This window comes from Telopea speciosissima, chromosome 8 (genome assembly GCF_018873765.1).
Source record: "Telopea speciosissima isolate NSW1024214 ecotype Mountain lineage chromosome 8, Tspe_v1, whole genome shotgun sequence".
Taxonomy (NCBI): Eukaryota; Viridiplantae; Streptophyta; class Magnoliopsida; order Proteales; family Proteaceae; genus Telopea; species Telopea speciosissima.
In genome coordinates, this window is record NC_057923.1 from 20,443,159 (window position 1) to 20,459,827 (window position 16,669).

A 16,669-nucleotide genomic window follows, 5' to 3' on the forward strand; every position below is an offset into this window, starting at 1 on the left:
TGTCTTTCCTTTCTTGGTTTCAGATTGTTTCAAATTTTAATTCAAAATCTTTATTGAACACTGAAATTAGCTTCCAATTTGAGTTTTGAAAGTTGTGTTTGCTTTCCGTAGATCTGAGATCAAATCCATCAGCACTAAAACTGTCACGTTAGGACTGTATCTAAATTTAGCGATCCTGTTGTTTTCCGTCGTACGTTGGAATTTGTTGAAATAGTGCATTTCGTTTCCAAAATACCAGTGTAGATGGTAGAAATAGAACACCTGACATTTAAAATCTGGTATTTTAGTTGGGAAACAGCGTGTAATGTAACGAGTATTTCTGTGCACTGGAATGACGAGAAGCTGCTTTGTTGTTGCAGTTTGATCCTTAAGTTCTTCAAGCAAGTCCCTTTGGCATGCTGGGTCGTCCAACATTCATAGAACCTTCCTCGACATACAAACGTATGTCGGCGAAAGATTATATTAATCTGCCCGATAGGGGGGACAATTCAGGTACTTGTAGGCTCTAGATTGTTCTTATTAATTGTTGCCGTCTTCAACCCCCTCCCCAAAATACACACACACACACACACACACACATACTGTTATGTGATGCTCTGCATAAGTGGAATTGGGAATCAGATATTGGGTTAAAATTGAAGAACTAGAAACTTAGACTGTTAAGATGTGATGCTCTGTTTTGTACGTTGCGGTATTGCCGATTTACATGATGGTTTTCATACCTTGGATTTTGGTCTCTGAATTGCATCTTTGAAATTTATGTTGAATTAAACTTTTAAGAACCTTGAGAAAAATATTGGGGTAAGTTGTTTTTCTTCTTTGGTTTGGCACTAGGTGCTTCTTTTAAAGTTTCTCTTGCCCTCTCGTCACAACTTTAGCCTATAAAGTATTAGCAGTTGTTTGAAACAATGGTTTTATTTTTGTTTCACATTTGGTCTAAATTCTTCAATTCTTTTAGTTCTTTTGCAGAATGGGATGGGGCTCGAAACAACAAATCCTTCTTGGAAGCGTTCTTTTCCCCATGTACTTGTAGGAACCATTACGTCATTCTTGTTCGGTTATCATCTTGGGTGCGTTCAACATATTTTCAAAGATCTTTTCGCATTGACATAATTTGGTATGTTTAGAAGCTTCTAAATTACACTGTGATTTGTGGTTTTTTATTTTGTTGTATACAGAGTTGTCAATGAACCACTTGAAAGCATTTCTTTAGACCTTGGTTTTGGTGGGAATAGCTTGGCTGAAGGTGCTCTTTCTTGCTATGTTAATTATTTTCTTTTTTTTTCTTTGAATCTTGATTACCATTTAACAGTTGTGTCTCTTTGTCAAGTGAAGGTCTAGTGGTGAGTACGTGCTTGGCTGGTGCTCTTGTTGGATCTTTATTCAGTGGTTCGATTGCAGATGGGGTTGGTCGGCGCAGGGCTTTTCAATTAAGTGCTTTACCAATGATTATTGGTGCTGCCGTGAGGTATGTGATATAGATCAAATGTGATTTTTTTTTTCTCTCCAATGTTCACAAGTAGCTCAAATTTTTAGCACATGTGTCCTGAACTAGCTCTTGAAATTCTATTGCAAATTGAATTCATTTGCAATTCAGTGCCTCTCTAGGGAAACCATTGGTCTCCGGAGCTTTTTTCGATTCAGAATTTTCTGTTATTGCACGAACTCCTTGGTTTGCTTGTTTATGTTTGGTGCTCTGCTTTATTCTGATCTTTGCTTGTAACTAGTTTTCATTGGTGCCTCTGGTGGAAGTTCCCTTAGGGTCCTGTGTTTATGAAATGCATGGACTTAGTTGCCACCAATTGTTCTTGGGTTTCAATTTCTATCTCATTAAAGGATTAAAACTCATGACCAAGGATTGGATCTGAATCAGTGGATCTTGGTCTAGTCCTGAGTTGATTCAGCCTACTCTGGCCAATCCTGGCCAAGTTTGGGCGGAAGCTTTTTTGGGGGATCAGTATTGTATGGGTTGATCAGTGGCTTCGCCTAGTTTCCCAGTCTAATCCCCATACGTATAACCATGCATCTCATTGCTTTGTTGGGTCATTTTTTGGAATGATGTACCCTTAAAGTTCATTTTCGAGTTAAACATGTATTGGCATACAATCCTGTCAACGCGAAAGGGGGACTTCCACCTGTTAATCACCATTTTTACTTAAACATGCAGTGGCATAGAACATGGTTTTCACTGTGTCTAGGCAACCCAAGGCGTTTGAGGGGGCCTTGACACAAGGCAACACCAACTAGGTGCCAAGAGAAACTGATTCTTAATAATCCACGACAGCACGTGCATATGACTATTCCAGCTATTTTTTTTTTAACTATGTTTTTTGTACCTTTTATTTCCATTAGCTGATCTAAAGGGTTATTAAATGCTTAACAGGCAGATTCCTGTGCAAGCTGTCACTCAGGGATTAGTTAAAAGGACAAAATTATGTAGATGCTGAGATGGAAGAAATTACTCAGAAGTGAAAGAATGAAAGATAAAAATCTTTGAGAGCTTTGACAAGTAAATCAAGTGCTTACTTTCTGTGATGTTTACTATGCGTTTGCAGTGCAATGACAAAAAATTTGGAGGGTATGCTTCTTGGGAGGTTCTTAGTTGGAACTGGAATGGGTCTGGGCCCAACTGTTGCATCTCTATATGTGGCAGAGGTATAAGAGATGATTTTATTGTTCCCTGCATCATTACTGGGTATATTTGTTTGTCCTTTTACTGCATTCTGATCTGATTTTTCCTCATGTACGTAAGCAGATTTCACCATCTTTTGTGAGGGGTACTTATGGAAGCTTCATCCAGATTGCAACATGTCTTGGGCTTATGGCTGCCCTCTTCATTGGCATCCCTGTCAAAGAAACTGTTGGTTGGTAGGAGCCTGCACTAAACTACAAAATTTGAGATTTGGATGATTATTGTGTAATATTTTCCATTCTGTTTGTAAAATATGAGACCATATTTGATTCTGACTCTTCAAATTCTCAGGTGGCGGGTGTGTTTCTGGGTATCTGCCGTTCCTGCTGTAATACTTGCTCTTGCTATGGAGTTCTGTGCAGAGAGTCCCCATTGGCTTTATAAGGTTAATTGGTTTCAGTTTATTTACTCCTTGCCTTTTAGACGATTGGTTTTCTTTCTTGTATTCGACCTTTCTTCAGTATGGATTCACTGAGCCTGGACAATCTTCTTATCTCTCTCTCTCTCTCTCTTGCTTTGCAATATTTCATAGGCTTAGAAAAATGTTCGGAACCAACTCTCTTTAGCTTGAAATGAATTAAATTTCTTAAATCATATGATTGGGTAATGAACTGTGTTTTCCTTTTTTTGTTTTTCTCTTCCCAATGTATTGTAGTTATCTTGTATATGGTAATATATAGGCTATAAAGCAAGTCAAGTGAAACTGAGGAAATATATAGGTGGGCATTATTTAGGTGCACCGTAATATTAAGAACTATATGGTATTAGAAGTGAATAGGAGAGAGATCTATTGTGGTTGACTAAGTTTTTAACAAGATCATGAGACTGAAAAAGAGAGTACTAGCTTACATTTTGACACAATTTCCCTGTATGTGAGCTTGGTATTTTTTCTTCATCTAGGTGACAGTTTCCATTGATAAGTGAAGATGGTAAGCTTTTGAATAAAAAGTTTTAAAATAATTTGAAGTAAAGCAGAACTGCAGTTCAGTTTTCGGCAAAGATGTGAGTTAGGAATGAGCAAATAGTCAGAATTTTATCCTAAGAGATGCCCCAAAACAACCTAAGTGAAATAGAATTTTTGCTTTTGGAGTTTGTGTGATTAGTGCTCATCTATCAAATTTAAGGAAAAACTGGCGAAGATGGGTATGTCTTCAGCAATGATTAATGGATGCTAGGCAATCAAGAAACTACATGGCCCTAGAATGAGTGTATTCAAGATGTGTATTGAGTAGGACAAGTGCCAAAAATAGTTAAGGATAAATAAAGAAGTGATCACTAATGAGGAGTAGTTTGGTGCAGAGCTCTAAAAGGAAAAGGATGTGATTGGTGATAGTTAGGACAAAATTGACTGCTTGTACTTGATTAAAATATTGGAAATACTTTGACCTTTCCCCCGGGGGGGCAGTCTGGCCATTGCTTTCAGTTGAGTTATTATTTTATTCCAGTTTTACGATTTGTTATTAATCATTCGCCATTGTATAAGGCGAGTAGCATTCTTTTGTGTTTTCCAAGCAAAACAGGCCTAACATATACCTCTTTATGTCATCCATTACAAATACTATAAACTAGTGCCTTATTATATTCTTGTGAAGAAGTAACTTCTTACAGTTGCTTATTTGCATGTTACAGCGAGGAAGATGTGCAGAAGCTGAAGTTGAATTTGAGAAGCTGTTAGGAGAATCACATGTCAAATCTGCAATTGCTGAACTGTCAAAGTTGGACAGAAGTAATGATGTAGAAGATGTAAAATATTCAGAGTTATTCCGTGGTCGCCATTTCAGAGGTATCTGCATGTTGTTGCATTTATCTGTTCCTGTGGTGTCATTTGTATACATTCTCATTTCGTATTATATGCACTGCCATTTACCTTTTCCTTTTATGCAGTTGTTTTTATTGGGTCAACCCTATTTGCTTTCCAACAGCTGTCTGGTATTAATGCTGTATTCTATTTCTCTTCTACCGTCTTTAAAAGAGCGGGAGTACCATCAGACCTGGCAAACATCTGTATAGGAGTTGCAAACTTGTCTGGTAAGGACTAAGGAGGGCTAAACGCTCAAGTATTTGACTTGCATGTGTTGAAATTATGGAACTCTCTTTTTATCTGTCAACTTGTCTGCAGGTTCAATTGTTGCGATGACTTTGATGGACAAAATGGGAAGGAAAGTGCTTCTTCTTGGGAGCTTCATGGGCATGGTAAAATCTCTCATCAGAAACCATTTTGCAAACAAATTCTATCGCGCATTTGCTATTTTAGTTGGAATTATATTTAATTGGATTATAGACTATAAATGGCATAGTCATCTCTCTGGGCTGAGGTTGACCGTTGGACACCATGTAATGGTTCATTCTAGGAAATCTTCAAGATTGGGTGTAATATGTGGACTAGTTCTTTCTTTTTCTTTTCTCCTCCCTTAAAATTCTCTTAGTGTATATGGTTGACCACATTTTAAGGTTCCTCCATGTCGAATTTCAACAGTCTGCCAATTTATGCTTATCTATTTCATAGTTTTGGTTAAATACCTTTCCTATGATGTCAACCACTAGAGGTGGATCCATATCCATTTACATTTACTGACAGAATATTTACTACAACCAGAAATGCCCCTTGGACTATGCCTGCTGTCTGGATCTGAAAAATCTAACAAAATTTTGCATTTGATTGATTCAGGCAGGAGCGATGGGTCTCCAGGTTACTGCAGCGAGTTCCTTTTTACCAGGATCTGGAGCTTTGTATCTCTCTGTCGGTGGGATGTTACTGTGAGTAATGATTCAAGATGATTCTATAAAAAGCTGCCATATGAGTCAGATTTTACACTGTTAAATGTTCTTTTCATATGATGATAAAGCTGAGGAAATTTCAATTCATGCAGCTGCTTTGTTTAGCTTTTATTACTTAGAAATCTTAACATAAGAATTTCTGAGATTTAGTCAAGTTTTGGTTTCAGTTTCCTGACTAAACCATAATTTCATCGAAATATTGTGAAAAATAAATTGCTGTAATTGGTAGAAGATCAGAGTTTGGCCATGGCTTGTTTTGCATGACATAGTATCTGTGCTTCTACCTGTGTTGAGTTCAGAGATTACTAGGTTACTACAACTAACCTTAGAAATCACTGGGTTACCTTTTCTGTATAGCTGATGCTCATTTTAAATTTGTAGTTAGGGTGCTTTGAGAGTTAATTTGGAAAGTATTAGAGAAGAGAAATGTTTGAAGTAAATATGTGAACATAATCAAAGATATGTATAATGGTTTGCTAACTAGTGTAAGAACTGTGGACAAGGTAGTGAATTCTGAATTACAATTGGGTCACATCAAGGATCTGCTTTAAGCCCTTATTTGTTTGCACTTACCATAGATGAATTAACCAAAGACATTCATGATTAGGTCCCTTGGTGTATGCTTTTTGCTAATGATATTGTTTTGGTGTATGAAACAAAAGCAGGGATTGCACCAAGTTGGAATTATAGAGATCAACCTTGGAATCAAAGATTTTAAGATAAGGAGAATGAAAAAGGAGTATATTGTGTGTAACTTTAGTTACAATAGGACAGGCAATGAGGTGGTGAAAATTGATGAGGGGGAGATTCCACAAAATGATTATTTTAAGTATCTGGGCTCAGTCATAAATAAAGGTGAAATAGAGGATGATTTTACATAGAGAATTAAAATAGGATGGATGATGTGGAGAGGTGCATCGGAGTATTGTGTGATTGATGTATTTCTTTAAAGCTTAAAGGAAAACTTTATAGGATAGTCATACGACCGGCTATGATTTATGGTGTGCAATGTTGGGTAGTTAAGAAACATCATATAGACAAACTCAGTGTAGCTGAGGTGAGGATGTTGAGATGGATGTGTGGTAACATTAGGAAGGATGAAATAAGGAATGAACAAGTTAGCTGATTTGGGTTGGCTCCAAATCCGATACATGATAAGATGCGAGCAAGTCGTTTGAGGTTCAGGGCCATGTATTACGGAGGCCTTTAGATGGTCTAGTATGGAGGAGTGATTTGATTCAGATTGAAGGAGCTAAAGTGCCAAGGGTAGACCTAAAATGACACTAAGAGAAGTAGTGAGGAAATATATACATAGCTTAGGCCTTGTAACAAGTATGGCTTTGAATAGAGCTGATTGGAGGGTGAGGATCCATGTAGCTGGCCCCATTTAGTTGGTATAAGGTTGAGTTGAGTCGGGGTGCTTTGATAGTTTTCTTGCTTTTGTATCCTTAGTGTAACTTTTTGCCAAAATTAATAGTGTGTTTTTTACAAGGGAAAATGTTACTTGCTCTCCCCTGTCAAGGAAGATTTTCCTGATAAGACACCTTCTTTGAACTACCTGTTGAACTCCTGTGGTCAAACCGACCATTGGGTGGGATGCCCTCCCCCTTGATTAGTCATGTGTCAAGTTTCAGGTCCCATCTCCATTGTATGGCTCACCATCTTAGGACCTTTACTGTTGTAATTTGCAAAGTGGAATTTTCAACCAATTTTTAAAATTTTTTGTTTCCAGATGGGAATTGGGATGGGGGCTAAAATTTACTGGATGGATAGGTGACGATATGGACAAAACATTCACAAAATTTGAGTGCCAACAAAGATGATACATTGCGAAGTGGAAAAAGATTTGGACCATTCCTTGACAGGCTTTCTAAGATGGCTTTCCTATATTTTTTCAATCTGAAATCCAACATAATATTGATATAGTAGGGCTTCATGATGTTTCACCAAAGTTTTGGTGAAGAATCACCAAATTGCCAACTTTCACCAAACTCTTAGTGTAGAATCACCGAAAAAGAAGAGATTGTGTACCAAAATGAATTAAGGATTAGGAATTTGAAAGAGTCCTCAGTTTTGGTGCTAGATTGTTCTAGCCAAAGACAGCAGAGAAATAATAAGCAGGAAAAGGAGGAGAGTAACTTGAGTTTCACATAAGAATGAACAGTTGGAATTTAGGAGATGAATATGAGAAAGGAAGAAGGAAGAAGAAGAGAGAAGAAGAGAGAAGAAGAGAGAAGAGAGAGAAGAAGTAGAAGAAGTAGAAGAAGAAGAACACAAAGAAAGAGAAGAGAGTGAGTTCAGAGGAATATTGTGTGTTGGAGTATTGTCTCCACCACACCTATATTACTTCACTAATAATATGAAAGGAAATACATACACCTCCCTCAGGAGGTAAAAGGTAAAAAAGGAAAATTACAATATAAGGCAACTAGGCAACAATTTAGTTCCTAAATAGAAGAAAGGGACACCGACACTACCCTTACCAGAAATAGAAGAAAGGGAATCATCAGCCATAGTACTTTATCCCATTAACATTGTTTTCTTTGTTTTCCATTATTCACGATTGTGCTACTCTCTCTCAAGTTGCCATTATTTTGGTCCTTTCTTATTTCTCCCAAAATTTTCCCTCCCCAGTCCCCACCCATCGTTACACCACACTTCTTTTCTTCTCTTTAAAACCACAACCCCAATGAGTCCTGAACAGTGGGCCAGGCTACTTCAACAAAATGACAAAGCCATAAGAGCCCTTCAAGCAAACCATGAATTGTTGAAGGCTGAGTTAAAGTTCCATGATCAGATTTCGACCCAAGCAGTTGAAGATCACAATGAAATCAACGGTCCGATCAAAGAATTGAAATTCCATGATCAGATTTCAATCCAGGCCGTTGGCTGATGAACATCAAGAAATCGTGATGGTTGATCGCTTAGTTGATCCATTTGATTACTTGCTTTCCCATGGTTATTTCAATCAAGAATTTTGGTTCGTGGAATTTATCCAAGTTGAACATGGACTGATAGTTGGCGTCGATCACACAATTTTGATTCTATCGTTCTACAAAACTCGACGAGTTTTTCTGAACTCCTAGAGAATTGATGCAGGAGAATCTTGGACCGGACCGACCCAATTAGTGCACTACCTTGGGCCAACCCGAACCCAGTTGGTTAGGAATCTTAGGAGATTGTTTCCTTGTTAAGTTTTGTTTCCAAGTTTGATAGATTTCCTTTGTTAGTTGGATTTCTTCTTTTAAATAGCTTGTATTAGGATGAAATTAGGATAATGAAGAATGGATCGAAGTTGAGTTTGTGTGCATGTGCACTCCTCCTCCCCCCCCTCCTACTCCATCTATTCTCCACGGTTTCTTCTCTTTTCCCCTGCAACTCTGATTTCTTCCAAGCTTCTCTCTTCTCCTTTCTGCCCCCCCCCCCCCAATTACCTTATTACATGAACTCCAAGTGTCACATTACCACTGGAAAACTTTACACTACACTCTTGGTGGAACCAGCTCTGTACTAGCAGCAGCAAATAATTGGATCCCATCATCTAAAAATGTGGCAAAGCATTTCCTGTCTGCCTAGACCCTGGGACATCCAATTCTTTTGCCCCAGTAACTTACTTTGGTTCATAAAGTGAAACTAGTTCCTTAATTATAGCAAAATACTTCTAAAGTGAACCAAACATGACCCAAAATAAACTTGTCAAAGAAAGAAACTTTTGACCAAAAAAAAGAGAGAAGGAATAGACAAGAACTTGACTATACCTTGCTAGTTACTTCCAAACATAGACCCAATTACTGTGTCCTGAAGCATAACTGAACAGTGACCCAAATAAAAAGTATAACTGAACACTGCAACTGACATAGTTAAGTTCTATTATTTTGGATGCTCTTCAATTTCACAGGCCCTATGCCTTAGGTAATTTTTATGTGGACCCCAAGCAATAATTGTCTTGAGGAGTTGCGAAATATCAGCCATTATCTTTTTCTCTTCTCAAAACGTGTGATCTTGACCATAGTAGAAATTTAAGGACTCAACATGTCAGGGAGAACATCAGAGACTGTCTCATACATCATAGTGAAGCTGAAAATCAATATCTAGTCTGTAGCATAAGTTTGAGTAACTGAACATATGTGGAAGAACATGATAGGGTTTATCTCAAACATCAAAATCTGGAAATCAAGCTATGAGTTTCTTTCTTTCACACACCAAAGCCATTAATATGATCACTACTTCGGGTGTAAAAGTTTTAGAGAATGAGGCATAGATGAATAGAATCCTTATGTCTCACAAAAACCATTAGTATATCTGAATCAACAAACTCTGGGTAAGATGATGTAAAAACTAGAAAGTAGCATGAAAGCAGTTTGTCCAAGAGTGATTTGGCTATCTTCCTCCAATAATTGTTTGTAGAACTATTTGTGAGTGGAAATGTTCAGTAAGGTAACTTGTTAAGAACTTATTTGTGCAGGTTTGTCTTGACTTTTGCATTGGGTGCTGGTCCAGTCCCAGGTCTCCTCCTACCTGAAATTTTTCCCAGCAGAATTCGAGCAAAGGCTATGGCTGTCTGTCTATCTGTACATTGGGTAAGATTCTTCTTCTTGCTTCATTTTTTGCTTAAAAGATCTCCTCTCTTATTGATCAATTCTGGGAATTGGTCCAAAATGAGGGAAAACTGAAGGACACTAATAAATCCTTCTGATCTTGGAATTTAGCTTCAATGTTTAGTCTTCTGCTATCCCGAATTGATGAACGTCATGGAATTGGTGTTGAGATTTATTATAAGTTTGGACATAGTACAAATGTTACTCTCTGCGTTCATGGACTGGATTCACTGTCAATTGACCCATACAGGCTAGCATATTGAGAAGAAACATATTTGATTTTTCTCATCATGTTTCCCATTAAATGGAAGGTTTAAAATATCGGTTGGAGAGTTCTAACCATTTTGTTGCTTTCAGTATTTCTGGTGCTTCAATGGTCAATGTCAGTTGATGGGAGGTCTTGTTCTTGGTGTTTCATTGCTTGTGGTATCATTGGTACTTTTGTTGTCAATGCCTTTACATTTGAGGGGTTGGATCTTGTTGTTTTGTAGTGCATCTTGTTTAAGCATTCAGAGCCAAGGAATGTGTTGGTCTTTGATTTTGGAGCTGAACCAAATCATTGTGTTGGGGTTTTTTTTTTTCAGTTATAATGCTTTTCCTGTTGCTGCGGTGCTTGAGTTTGCCGGTTGTCTCATAAAGTGGTTTCTTGTAAATTCCTGATTGTTAAGTTGTTAATTGCGTAGGGGTATTATTGTTCCTGCGGTAATGTGTGAGTTGTAGTTATATAGCTGCTTGGTTCCTTTCTTTAGTTTCCGTTTTATTGTGTAAGTAGTGTTGTGTACTCTAAGTAGGATTCCTACTTAAGAGTCCACCTATGTAGTCCTAGATAGGTAGGAGACCTACTAGGAGCCAGATAATAGGATCAATAGCAAAAGGGGTTGCTGGTTCGAATGGACAGCACTAGGTTTTTGGTTAATTCTAGGGTTTAGGATGGGAATTTGGGAATGGGTCTTATATGGCTTTAATAGGCAGGTCTAGGGTGCTTTTATGGTATATAAATAATAGGATTTGGGAAGGTTTTAAAATTCTACAATTCTGGACAGAATTGTGTTGCAGGTTTTGGGCTTTAATGGAGTGAAGGAATGGAGGGGATAGGGTGGGAGTTATGAGCTGGGTTTAGGATCGAGTGTAGGGAGAAGTGTGGGGGTTGTATGCTGGAAGTTTGGTTTGAAACTGATGGACAGATCTGAAGTTATGAGGGAGTCCTAGTTAAGGTAGGAGTTGCAGGTTTAATGGAGGTTACGGTTTGATGGATGGAGGGGAAAGATATATGCAGGAAACTAAAATTACTTACTGGTTTGATCTCCTTCAAAGGCAGCAGCAGCAGCTTGAAGAAGCTCGATTGAAGAAGAAGAAGAACCTCCCGGTACTGGACAGACGCCAGGAGTCGTAGGAGTCCACCCACCCTATCCACTTTGAGATCCACAAGGATATACACTCACAAAGAGCAACAGCAATGGCAGCAAGCATAAAGCTAATTTTTATTAATCAAATTCGTATTCAATGCTGGCCTCCCTTACAAACTTACATAGAAGACTCAAAAATAGACTTAGACACTAAAAAGGAATGGCCTTACCCTATCCCTAACCTATTAGGTAACTTAAACTGACTAGGAAATTAGAATACTAAAGGAAATAGACTCAAAACATGGCTGGACTTATAGAGTCCTAATCCAGCCCAACTTACATCACATGACCACTTAAGTTGTCACATGACCATTGAACCAAGCCACATGATCACTTAAATTGAACCAATTAGATGCAACCAATTTGAACCGGTTCAATTAAAAAACATAAAAATAAACTAAGTATTGGGCTAATCCCGTATGCAACCTATATACCCCTAGTTTAGGCTTATTAAAGTGGCCTATTACATAGAAAACCCTTGGGATCAAAGGCCCAACATATATATAACCCAACCCTAGGCCTATTTTTAAAGAAATAAGCCAATTTCTATGATGAACCTGCATCACCACCTCTTTCTTTAGTTTGTATTTCTGGTTATATAAAGGACAGACTGACTACGATAGCTCTCAAGCTGAGTTTCTCGTAATTCAGTAATTCTCCCCATCTTCTTCAACTCTTATTATTGACTGGTTATTGGTTTATGTTCTGTATCATGGTATCAGAGCTTTATCAATAATCAGTCTATATTCTCGATTCTGGTTTTGATAGTGTAGAAAGGTTCTTGTTCGTGGATTGCAGCATCCTATGATGCCTAATATCTATTCAGGCCCTAGTTAATGGTGATATGATGACAGACTTAGGTCTTTAGTATCCATCTTTTGATTGTCATGAAGTGATTAATCTACTGAAGACAGTTTCTTGTGTCTACAAAGCTTGCGGCAGATTCTGGATTTTATTTATTTTAATGGCTATGAAGAATTCAAACTACTCCTTATCAGGCCATCTCAGTTTTAAAATGTTGTTTCACCCTTCCCAAAGGTACACTCGAATTTATGGCTATCTTCTGGAATTGCAATTCTCAATACTCCTTGTGATATCTGTTTTGAAGTTTTATTTTCAGATTGGTTGAATCTGAAATTAATTTTAATTAGCACACCAGATATCTTTGATATTTTGGAGAATTATTACCCTTCTATAATAGCCCACTCAATCTAGTTTTGGAGCCAATCAGAGCTCCTGAATTGTGGTAATTTCTTTTCTCCATTCCAGACCATGATACTCTGTTTTTGGGCTGGTTTACATCACATCGGTTACTACAGTATTTATAGATCTGTTCCGCAGATCAGTCTGAGATTTTTGGGAATTGTTCCCTTGTTATTGAGGATCCTTCGATCCTAACCTGGAGGTCATTTGACTCCAGCCTTTGCTGTTATTATATTTCATCCAATTTCTGGGTTGATTTTCAAGGGGTTTCTTTTTTTTTGTGTGTGTGTGTGTGTACTGCTGTTTGGTGTGATCTTCTCAGATCAAGTGCTGCCTTGTGGGGGACTGTTTCTCCACTTATTACATTATATCAGATCAGGTCCTGGTATTGGTATTGGTTCTGTTTGTGAATAATGGTTGATCCCAAATCTACCCCCGACACTATCAATGCCCAGATGACCAATACCAAACTCAATGGAGTTTGTAATTATTTGTTATGGGCTCAGGCCATTAGGACTTATATTTATGTTAAGGAGAACATGCAGTTTCTCACATCCGAACCATCATTGAAGTACTTAATATGCATCAACCTTTTACTATTGTTCTGGAGCAGTTCAAGATTCAGAGGGCTGAATTCCATGTTGCCAAATTTATGGCCGGTTTTCATCTTGATTGCCAGTCTGTTAAGAGCCAACTACTTCATGAGAGAAAGTGCCTTCTCTAAATGAGACATTCACCTTTCTTCAGCGCATGGTCATTTCTTCCAGAACTGACTTCACACCCTCTCTCCCAAGGAAGGGTCTGCATTTATGGATGGCAATGGCTGTGGTTCCAACTTCTCTAGGAGAAGCTGGGGCTCATGGAGGACGTGGTCATTGTATAGATGGACAACAACCTGCCCGTTTCCCCAGACAATGTTCTTTGTGTGGCTTGCAATGGCTGTGGTTCCAACTTCTTTGGGAGAGGCTGGGGCTCATGGGGAGGACGTGGTCATTGTATAGATGGACAACAACCTGCCCGTTTCCCCAGACAATGTTCCTTGTGTGGCAAGCCCAACCATACTGTTTATACATGGTGATCTTTCCTTCCAGAAAGATTGTTCCAATAGGGGCATGGGTGATTTATATGCTCCAACTTCAGGGGGAGTGTTAAGTTGTTAAGTGTACCGCAAGGTTATTATTGTCCATACGGTAATGCGTGAGTTGTTGTCGTCATGGTTAGGGGGTTCGTCCCTAACGTGATATGGCTGTTTGGTTCCCTCCTTATGTTTCCTATTTATTGTGTAAGTAGTGTTGTGTACTCTTAAGTAGGATTCCTATTCAGAGTCTTACCTCTTTCTTTAGTTTGTATTTTTGGTTATAAATAAAGGATGGACTAATGTAGGCCTCTTGATAGGCTACTAAAACCAACGGATCGGGAGAGAGATGGGTGCCGCACTCAACTAGGTTAATGAACCCGAGTAGAAGGCAGATTTGCGTAAGCTCGGTAAAATATACATAACTTTTAACACAACTCGATTTGAGGTGATTCAAGTTGGAGATTCAAGATAACAGAAAGAATTACAACTTTGGTTCTTTAAGCTTTTACAGATTCTAAAAGAAAGAAGGTGATAATGGCTCGTGAAGTAGAGATTGTAGTTTAGGACAAAAATCTGGAATGATGATGAAATAACATAAATTGAAGAAATAAAGAGATGGAGAGAGAAGAAGGATAACAACACCAATGAATCAACTTTTCTAGGTTGTCAAAGAAGGTAGATGCATCAATACTTCTAGATTGATTGCTGTAACTCTTCAAGGCTGCAAGGAAAGCTTCAATGAAGCTTGATTGAAGTGAAATTTATCTTGGTTTCACGGAGAACTCATCATGGTTCAAGTGCGCACTCAATGGAGCAACAATGATCTTCATTTATCAAAATTCAACTTCACTATCCATTACAAGAGAATTTGAAGGCCTTATATAGGCATTACAAAACATATAAAAAGACACTTATGCCCTTATAATATAAGGGTTGAAAGCATAAGTTTGTAAAACAAGAAAACAGTTTTTTCTAGAAAAGATGCTTCTAGTTTTGTAGACACTTGGGAAATGCATGCGAAGAGAATGTACCAAGAGAATACTTGGGAGAAGTGCTGCCACATCACCAAGCACTTGGAGAAGAGTTCCAAAGAGACTTATAAGATTAAATCTCGTATACATAGTCAGCCCTGACATACTTTATCAAAGCGGTCATAACTCCTTGTAAAAAATAGAAAATCATGCACCGTTTTTTTTTGTTGGAAAGTAGACTTCTAGATCTTTCCATCCATATAAGGTTCATGGTCTAATTCCTTCGGAATTGGTACAGGTGTCATTGTGAAGTTTATCCAAAATTGTTGACTGCAATTGTTGTTGATTAATGGGATGGGCTCCACTTGCTTGAGACTTAAGATGGACTTGAGTCATTGTTTTTGAAGTTTTTTGTATCTTCTGAGAGTATGGATATGGTTCAATTGAGTTGAGAGCTGGTTATGGTCGGCAACATGGGTGCGGGCGTGGCCTGCATCACAGACTGAGCACGTTCTCTCTCAAGCTGAGTCTATCATGATTCAATGATTCTCCCCATCTTTTCTTCTTCAAGTCTTAGTATTGGCTGGTTATTGGTTTATGTTCTGTTGCTTCAACTTATGAACTTTAAGATGCCTTATTTCTAATAGACTTTTTGTGCCTCCATTTTCAGGTTTTAAATTTCTTTGTGGGATTACTGTTCTTGCGTTTGCTGGAAGTACTTGGGCCACAATTTTTGTACTCAATCTTTGCCACTTTTTGTTTGATGGCTGTGGTTTTTGTGAAGAGGAATGTTATGGAAACCAAAGGAAAATCACTCCAAGAAATTGAGATAACACTTCTTCCACAAGACTAAGGTATTTTATTCCTCTTGCAAATACTTTTCTCTTTCAGTCTGCGTGATGAATAATTCTATTAAACAGAGTCATGGGGTCTACTTTCATTCATATGGTGATTGAATGAACCTTACCTTTCTTTGTTTATTAATGGATTTTGTTATCTGCAGGGATCAGATGGACATTTTTGAAATGGGATTCTCATGTCCGTTTTAGCCTGGTCTGTTTGAATTGCTATCTTTGTTTAAATTAGTCCAGGTGATAATATATTCACAGATTTTGGCGGAGGAGACAAGTTTGCTGCTAAGCTATTTGTTAATTAGGTGATAAGTGAATGGGTTGGGCTGGTGTAAATTCTAGAGAGGTTTTTTGTGGGAATATGTTGGAGAGCAACATGATGTCATTGCAACCTTCCATCTTAACATAGTATTAATAGATGGAATCATTTTCCCATCACCCACGGTCACGAGGGGTTTGGATGGTGTGCAGAGGGTACCGGGGAACAGTGGAGGTATTATCAACTTTGTACACTTGTTGAGTGGGGTTGGGGGGGGGGTGTATTTATGACCCTACATGAATGTACTATTCCACCACACACAATAGAGGAAAACTTTCTCCTTAATTGATTTCATCTTCCTTTTGTTATGTTCAATGGCCCTGAAGAATAAAATGGATTTGTCATTAGTGACTTTCATAGAATCATTGCTTGTATGTACAGTGGATTGTGAAGACTGAAGAGTTTTTCTGGGCAGCTCATGTGGGAAAGCTTTTGTAGGTTTCTCTAGTATCTATAAATTATGATGTGAATACGGGTCCTGAAACCCGGATTATGTGTCGCTATGCGTTCACAAGTGATAAACAACTCAAATTAAATGGTTGAAGACAATTCTGTAACTTGAAACTCAAGATCAACAAAAGAAGATAAACTACTTAAGGACTTCAAATGGAACTGAATTAGTAATTAGGGGATAATTCTGCAATATACATTGAAAATGTATGGAAATAAATAATTAAAGGATTAGAAGATGATTATATAAAGGGGAAAAGAGTATCTGGTCATGTGCGGCCCCTGTGCTTAGACACAGGGCTGTACGAAATGGCTGCCATATG

General features: G+C 38.1%; 1 protein-coding gene across 6 annotated transcripts in view; it reads left to right on the plus strand.

Annotated features, from left to right (window-relative positions):
• The first annotated feature begins 366 nt into the window (after positions 1–366).
• Positions 367–16,669, plus strand: part of LOC122671235 (probable plastidic glucose transporter 2) — a 39,325-nt gene continuing 23,022 nt past the window's right edge. Inside the window, exons 1-14 of one of the 6 annotated variants that reach the window (XM_043868350.1) lie at positions 367–492; positions 959–1,070; positions 1,179–1,246; positions 1,336–1,468; positions 2,556–2,655; positions 2,756–2,868; positions 2,984–3,077; positions 4,322–4,475; positions 4,577–4,720; positions 4,812–4,885; positions 5,361–5,449; positions 9,936–10,050; positions 15,397–15,583; positions 15,730–16,000. In XM_043868350.1, coding sequence (XP_043724285.1) covers positions 396–492; positions 959–1,070; positions 1,179–1,246; positions 1,336–1,468; positions 2,556–2,655; positions 2,756–2,868; positions 2,984–3,077; positions 4,322–4,475; positions 4,577–4,720; positions 4,812–4,885; positions 5,361–5,449; positions 9,936–10,050; positions 15,397–15,579 — 1,476 coding nt within the window. In that variant the 5' untranslated portion in view covers positions 367–395 and the 3' untranslated portion in view covers positions 15,580–15,583; positions 15,730–16,000. Of the gene's footprint in view, positions 493–958; positions 1,071–1,178; positions 1,247–1,335; positions 1,469–2,555; positions 2,656–2,755; positions 2,869–2,983; positions 3,078–4,321; positions 4,476–4,576; positions 4,721–4,811; positions 4,886–5,360; positions 5,450–9,935; positions 10,051–15,396; positions 15,584–15,726; positions 16,001–16,669 lie in introns of those variants that run through there. The other 5 variants (XM_043868353.1, XM_043868352.1, XM_043868356.1 and 2 more) reach the window with 5 other exon arrangements.